General features: G+C 50.5%; 1 protein-coding gene across 1 annotated transcript; it reads left to right on the top strand.

Annotated features, from left to right (window-relative positions):
• The first annotated feature begins 743 nt into the window (after positions 1 to 743).
• Positions 744 to 5,045, top strand: LOC132336623 (urotensin-2 receptor-like). Its single transcript, XM_059864315.1, has 2 exons — positions 744 to 949; positions 3,322 to 5,045. Exon 2 carries the CDS (start codon positions 3,463 to 3,465, stop codon positions 4,609 to 4,611), a length of 1,149 nt encoding a protein of 382 aa, XP_059720298.1. The 5' UTR covers positions 744 to 949; positions 3,322 to 3,462; the 3' UTR covers positions 4,612 to 5,045.
• The last annotated feature ends 2,786 nt before the right edge of the window (positions 5,046 to 7,831 follow it).

The following is a 7,831-nucleotide window of genomic DNA, read 5'->3' as shown; positions in this document are numbered from 1 at the left end:
TTAAAAGGTGGAACATCCATTGTGTGGATGAGCACATGATGGGGAAAATCCCTCGCTCCCAGCACCGAGTTTATTTTCTCTATTCAGTCTTCTGTTGTAATTTTTGATAAGGTTTTAATAAACCCTTTTAAAATGCTTGAAAGTGAGTGTCATTTCTTACAAGTATCACTGGGGAAAGGGAACCTGCCCCCGAACAACTTTGGCAATATTTTGTTACTGCCAGCCTGAAATGTCTCAGATGCTGTGGCGTGTGACCCCGCTGCACAGATTCATCTCTTAACACGCCATCCAACCCAAATAAACTCCAGCTTCGCTTTGGAATCGATCTCCAAATCAAGGAGTTCTGCTGCTGCCCTGGGCAGCCCACCCACCCTCCCGCAGGAATTTAACCCTCCCTGGCCCTCTCTCCTTCCCCAGCCATGCTGGTTTTGCTCGAGCAGCTTCAGGAACCCAGGAATTAATTCGGGAATCCAGGAATTCTCCCTCTCCGTGTGCTGTACAGAGGGTGCTTTGCCTTCCACCTCTCCTGGGATGGAACGACCCGAACCTCTGTGATGCCCAGAGCGGGGCAGGGGAGGCGAGCCATGCTTATCAAACCCTGCTGCTTTAAACAGGCTGCAGCAAAGCCACGCTATGCCTAACGTCACCGGGGAGCAAAAATAGCCGGCACGAGTGGAGGGAGGGGAATGAGAGTATTAAGAGCGCCCAGATTTCAAACATACTTGGCTGGCAGCACTCTCCCTTCCTGCCCCTGCCGCTCCAGATGCGACAGAGCACTGGGATCTCTCACTCTCTGCCCGTGAAGAAGGATTCTCTTCTTTCTGTTTTTTTTCCCTCTTTTTCTTTCTTTAAGTTTCATCTTTGATACTACTAGATAGATTTTTTTATTATTATTTTATTAACATTTTCTTTCTTGTCGGAAACTTCATCTGCCGGATTTAAAAGCAAGGTTTGAGCAGGAGAAATTCATTTCTGTTTATAGCTGTAAATATGCATGTTACTCCTGTGGGATGATATCGTAGAGGGAAAGGCAAGATTGGCTGGGAAAATCGCCTGGACCGTAAGATGCTTGAATGGCTGCTTGGAATAACAAGCTCTCTGTTGCGTGTGCATGTGTGTGAGTGTGTGTTCATGTACCAGAGCAGCAGTGATGGCAACTTTAAAATGATGCAAGGGCTCCCTTTTGGCTTAATTTTCCTCTTCGAGCTCTGTCTGGAGATGGGCGAAGTGTCTGAATGGAATTGGTGCTGTAGGAATTTTATGAATGGAGCAGAAGGCAGGTTCAGCAGAAGAGGAGCAGAGCAGGGAGATGCAGTGGGCTCGGCTCTCTCCAGCAGGAGCTGTCACTCCAGGGAATTGCACAGACAGGCACCAGCATGGCACAAATCTGCTACAAGTCCCTGGGACACCAAATGAGGCAGCTGCAAGGAGGCAGCCCCTGAGCCATGGAAATATGCTCCTGAAAATGAGCTCTCACCAGCACACCGAGCCCAGAGCTGTGTGTGGGACCAGCTCTGGGCTCAGCTGGAGCATCCCATGCAGAGCTGTTCATTTCTGTGCCCTCCTGCTGGTTGTGAGGCTGAGGAGCAGCCACAGCTCCTGGAGCAGCTGTGTCTTCTTGGGAGTCACTGTCACTGCCAGCTCGGACACCAGCACCGATAAAAGGGACAAAGGGGCAGTGGGACAGACTGGCTACACCTGCCCTACAGCAGGAGGGCACTGCACAGCACAGCAGGTGCAGGACCAGGCAGATTTGGGGCTGCGGGGTCCAAGAAATGGATCTTGATGCTGGTCAAGCTGTGGGCACCAGCCCAGGGCAGCAGTGTCCTGAAGGAGCACTGCAGAACCACGCTCGTCTCTCACCTGTACTCGAGGGACTGGGGTGGGAGATGGGCTCTCTGTGTTTCTCTGGGTTTTTTGTACTTTTATCCCAAATGCTAAGGGAGGGAAAATCTCCCTCTGCACTGGATTGTCCTTTCTTATACAGAGTTTTTTATGACATCTCTGCAGGTGGTAATGGGGGGAAGATGAGGGCAAGTCACAAAGAGGATGAAAATCGTCCATCCTCAAGGGTCACGGAGGTCACTGACAGGGTGACACAAGGGCAGCAGGGGAGGGCCTGGGACTGTAATGCTCCTGCCAAGGAGACAGTGGGAGGAAAGAGGCAAAGGAGTCAGAGCTGTTGAGGAGGGAAAGGGACACCTAACTCACTGGGAAACGCTGCAAATTCCCAGGATTAAACAAATCCAGCCTGCCCAGTGGAACAAGGCAGAGGGGAGTCTTTACCTGCTGAGCCCTACGAGGACAAGGCAGCCCAGCACCCCTCTCCCTCAGCGTTTTCCAAAGAAAAAGAGGCAGTCTGAGTGCTGTAAAACACACAATGCAAATGCACTTCTGTGTGCAGGGACCTTCAGGATGGCACAGGCTTTTGGTATGCCTTAAAATCTGGGCATTTTAGCCACTTGTTCAGCATTTCTCTGTGGAAGGTTTGCTCTCTTTTTGCCTACACCCAGAATGAATTCAGAGCAGCACAGTCCTGATTTGTGCAGCGCTGAGCCTGAGCTGAGCAGAGGCTCCCACGTACAGAGTTGTCTCACATGTCGTCTCACACCTCGCTGCTCAAGGCTGTTCAGGCAGGTTCACACCCAGCTCTGGCTAAAACAGACTTGTTTTACAGACACATGGACATCTCTGCTGTCACACTGCACAGAGTGAAAAACCCTGTGTTTACAGACACAGAAATCCCACAGGGAAACTGCACTTTGCTTCATGAGGTGCCTTTTTCTCCATCACTCGAATGCTGTTTGAAACTGCAGGACAGAGGAGGAGCTTCTCATTCAAGGGAAGCTGCTCTGTGAAAACACTGCAGGAATGCTGGACAGGACTGTGAATGCATCACTAACTCAGAACAGATAATTTGGCTGCATATGATAAGTCTAAAGTTTGTTTTCCCTTTTTCAGGGCCTTCTGCTCCTTCAGAGTTAAGAATGTGGCAAAGAGGTTTAAACAATCATGCTGGTAGCTCTAAATCATAGTTTTAAATTTAGGAAGGATGGTTTTTTTCCTCCAACCCCGAACTAAGGACTACAGTAAGTGGTTCCAGTGATCCACACAACTTTTTTTGTCTCTTTTCCATGGGCACACCTCACAGCTGGGCTCTTGTGATGAGAGCAGGAGCCCTGCAAGAGTGGCCTCAGCACCAAAGACCTTTGGTACATTCAGGCAGTGCAGATATGTGCTCAGGGACAGGTAAATTCTAAATGAACTTTTGTATTGCTCTGGAAGATTTCTAGTACATTGTTTTTGCTGTCTTTCCTCTAGTGGAGAATGCAGGTGGTCCTTGGGTGAGACACTGCTGGGAAATGGTTCTGCAGCTCCCCGCAGCCGCGTTTCTCAGAGCAGAGAGAACCCCCTCAGACCCCTGTGACATGAGCAAAGCTTCTGGCATTTAAACCCGGGAGGATGTCCCTAAGTGACGAGCTGGAGAGCCACTTCTCCACCACCCCCTACGTGGTGACAAACACAGGTGAGGACAGCGTGCTCAGAATCAGGCCCAACGTCTCGGCCAACGCCACAGGGGACGGCGCCTGGGCGGCCGGCTCCACGGAGGACATGGTGGCCATCTGCACCATCGGGGCCATCCTGTCCCTCATGTGCGTGGTTGGGGTGACAGGCAACGTCTACACCCTGCTGGTGATGTGCCACTACCTGCGATCCTCTGCCTCCATGTACATCTACATCATCAACCTGGCGCTGGCCGACCTGCTCTACCTCCTCACCATCCCCTTCATCGTCGGCACCTACTTCATCCAGAAGTGGCACTTTGGGGACATTGGCTGCCGCATCCTGTTCAGCCTGGACTTCCTCACCATGCACGCCAGCATCTTCACCCTCACAGTGATGAGCACGGAGCGCTACCTGGCCGTGCTGAAGCCCCTGGACACGGTGAAGAGGTCCAAGAGCTACCGCAAGGCCATCGCTGTGGCGATCTGGCTGGTGTCACTGCTGCTCACCCTGCCCATGCTCATCATGATCCAGCTGGTGCAAAGGGACAACAAAAGCATCTGCCTGCCCACCTGGAGCAAGCTGTCCTACAAAGTCTATCTCACCATCCTTTTTGGCACCAGCATCGTGGGCCCGGGGGTGGTCATTGGCTACCTTTACATCCGCCTGGCCAAGATTTACTGGGTGTCCCAGACTGCTTCCTTCAAGCAGACCAAGAGGCTGCCCAACCAGAAGGTGCTCTACTTAATCTTCACCATAGTCCTGGTCTTCTGGGCTTGCTTCTTGCCTTTCTGGATATGGCAGCTCCTCTTCCAGTATTATGAATCCTTCCCTTTATCTCCCAAGGTGATGAAGAACATTAATTACTTGACAACCTGCCTGACCTACAGCAACAGCTGCATCAACCCCTTCCTCTACACCCTGCTCACCAAAAACTACAGGGAGTACCTGAAGAACAGGCAGCGGTCCCTCAGCAGCAGCAGTGGGTACTTCCAGAGGAGGAATCGTTTCCAGAGGATTTCAGGGAGATCCCTGTCCACCAGCAGCCAGCACTGCACAGAGACTTACGTCCTTGCTCATGCTCCTTTGGGAAACAGCAGTGCCTGAAGGTAAAATATATCTCCAAGAACAATCAATACTGACTTCAATGTTGCTTTGATTTAAAGTGCACGTTGTGCAGGCCAAGCCTTGGCAGTGCACACATTTAGTCCAGAGGCTGTGCCATGTGTCTGTTCTCATTTCTCCAGTGCCACTGATTTGATGCTAGCAGCACTCAGCTGAACATCTATCTAAATAGCCTTTCACTTTTTATCTTTATATTTTATAGTGTATGTCTCCTCAAGTAGCCATCAATAATGAAAGCCCATAACAGGGCATGATTTTTAAGAGTATCAGCTGTCTCACAACGTTTAAAATTATGTTACCCCATGAATGGCTGTAGTTTGCTCTTTTTTTCTTTAGCAGTAGTGCTAAATTTGTAGTTGTATGAGGACTGAAGACAATGAAATAAAGAAAAAGCAGCTGATGTTTGTGAAACTCCACGCAGTTTTGCATTTGGGGTAGGACTGGACAACTTGGATGAGGCATATCCAGGGTTGCTTGTCCTGGTTTGGGTGATGCTCACACTTATTCTGCACTGGGCTGGATTCTCCAGTCGCACAGGTGTGTGCAGTGGAGTTACACCATGGTCCTTGTCAGCAGCACAGGCTTCCCATGGCAGTGCCACAGGCAGGGAACACTCAGCATTTCCTGCTGCACTGACCCCAAACACCCATGAGGAGCAGCATCATCTGCCCTGGGCAAGCATTTCCACCCTCTGCCCTCCTCCAAGGAGGAATTGGGAACCTCTGATGTGCCTGTCCTCAGGGCATCTGCTGGCAAACTGCAACGTCCAGCCTGAAGCACCAGAGCTCCACCTCCAAGTCCAGGAGGAAAGGACAGAGGGAGAGGAGGGGGTTGAGGAGATGTGATTTTCCCCAGGCAGAGCAATGTTCTCTGAAGTGCTTAATACTCCCAGTTATAAAAGTGCTGGTTCTTGGTTAGGGAGACAACTTGTTCCCTTCCCTGGAAGTGATTTTGCCTTCCTGCTACAAAAACATAGTCCTGCTAACACCAATATTACAGTGCCTGTCCTGGCTTTCCCAAATGATGAGGCATCGTTAGAATAAATATATAATCTGTGATGTCTGGAACTTCCCCACTGAGTCTAAAATACCTTCTCTGGGATGCTGCCAACATCCCCACAGGAGACCTCTGCTTGCAGCAGCCCTGCTTCCTCATTAGCAGGGATATGAGGATGCAATGCCAACACAGCCAAGCTACAGAATTAGAACTAAATGAATTCTGAGCAGCAAACTCAGAACTGCAGTGTGAAATCCCTCTGGCAGTGAGGTCTGTTTGCTTAGACTGAGCCTGAATTCAGAATTTAAACATCCATTCCCCTTCAAGATGTTGAAATGGTCACTGCTCATGGGCACAGGGCAAGATCTGCATGCAGCCTCCCTGGGGAATACACTTGGACAAGTCATTGTCTCTTCCATGCATGGGCTTGAAGTTTGTTGTGAATGGGGGACGATTCACACATGAGAGAGGGCTCTGGTGCATGCAGTTCTGCTGCTGAACTGCTGCAGGAACGGGAAGGGGCCTTTATTCATTCCCAGCCCCCTCCACACACCCCATCAGAGGTGCTCCTGGGGGTCAGGGTGCTTTACCTGCAGCCTGCTTGCTGTGCAGTGTGCCAGCAGCTCCCACTTCAGGATCAGCCCCTTCCTGATCTCAGAGAATTCACAGAATCACTGGGTTGGAAGAGACCTTCAGGATCATCCAGTCCAACCCAGCCCCAACACCTCAACCAAACCCTGGCCCCCAGTGCCACACCCAGGCTTTGTTAAACACACCCAGGGATGGGGACTCCACCACCTCCCTGGGCAGCCATTCCAGAACTTTCTCACCCTTTCTGTAAAACACTTTTCCCTGATATCTAACCTGTATTTCCCTTGGTGCAGCTTGAGGCTGTGTCTCTCAAGGGGCAGGAATACCACGGATTTGGCCATTTCCTGTGCTGGCAGTACTTGTTAGCTTTCAGTCCCCCTGGGCTTGGAGACACATTAGTGAGAGCCCATTAGAGAGAGTGAAGCACCTTCAACCCTCTGTGAGGGAGTGGGAGCCCATGGATGGGGTGAAGAGGTTTGTTATGGAATCACAAAGATTGGAAGGGACCTTCAGGAGCCAGTCCAGCCATTACCATTACCATTAACCCCCACCACATGACCCATTTACCATTAACCACCACCACATGATCCATTACCATTAACCATCACCACCCCATTACCCATTACCATTAACCCCCACCCCATTACCCATTACCATTAACCCCCACCACCACATTACCCATTACCATGAACCACCACCACCACATTAACCTTTACCACTAACCACCACCACCCCATTACCCATTACCATTAACCACCACCACATTTACCTTTACCATTACCAGCACCACCTCGTTCACCACGTGTCCCCCACTGCCACATGCACTGTACACATTTTGAACACTTCCAAGAATCCAAGGATGGTGATTCCACACCTCCTTGGGCAGCCTATTCCAACGCCTGACCTCCCCTTCATGGAAGAATTTTTCCTACTATCCAATTTAATTGGATATTGGAAAATATCCATATTAATTGGAACCTGTTTTCCACTTGGTTAGTCAGGGGTTTAACATGAGTCAGAATGTAAAGTTTAGCCTCCTTTTTTTCTCTTTCAAATGGCAGTTTTAGCTTCTCCTTGCCCAGGAAGAGCCAGACAAGCTCAGGATGAGCAGTTCCCATGCTTGTGAAGGAAAGCTACTGCAGCCTGAGCCTTTAGAAAACGTTGTCCATCTTGCCAAAAATCAGACAAAGTGACAGGGGGTTTGCAAATCTCAGCTCATCCAGACCTCACCCACCCATGCAGACAGTGCAGCAGCTACTGAAAGATATTGGAGCAGATCTGCCTTCCATTATTCAGTCTGACCCTTCACCCTCAGCAGCTCTGCTCTGATTCTCTTCTCCAAGCCCTCCCCAAGCAATCCATCTCCCAGAAAAGCTTTGCAAAACGCCCTTCATGGCTCTGTCAGTGCAGGGAGCACCCTGAAAGCAGCCTGAGCAGCGTGTTGAAGGCACAAGGCCATGCCAGAGATCAGGGAAAGGAGCTGGGGTTCCCTGTTTCCCTGGAAGGACACACAGCCTCAGCCCTTCTCCTCTGAAGCTTGGGCTGTCTCAGCAGGGGCTGGGGATGTGTTTGTCAAACCAGCACAACAAAGCCAAGAGAAAAGGCACCCCCAGGT

Source organism: Haemorhous mexicanus, chromosome 20 (genome assembly GCF_027477595.1).
Source record: "Haemorhous mexicanus isolate bHaeMex1 chromosome 20, bHaeMex1.pri, whole genome shotgun sequence".
NCBI classification, from domain to species: domain Eukaryota; kingdom Metazoa; phylum Chordata; class Aves; order Passeriformes; family Fringillidae; genus Haemorhous; species Haemorhous mexicanus.
The sequence above is the reverse complement of the archived record's forward strand: the minus strand, read 5'-3'. Positions and strand labels throughout refer to the sequence as shown.

Bases quoted from the DNA above. Each gene is read 5' to 3' on its own strand.
- LOC132336623 (XM_059864315.1), top strand. From the start codon at position 3,463: ATGTCCCTAAGTGACGAGCTGGAGAGCCACTTCTCCACCACCCCCTAC.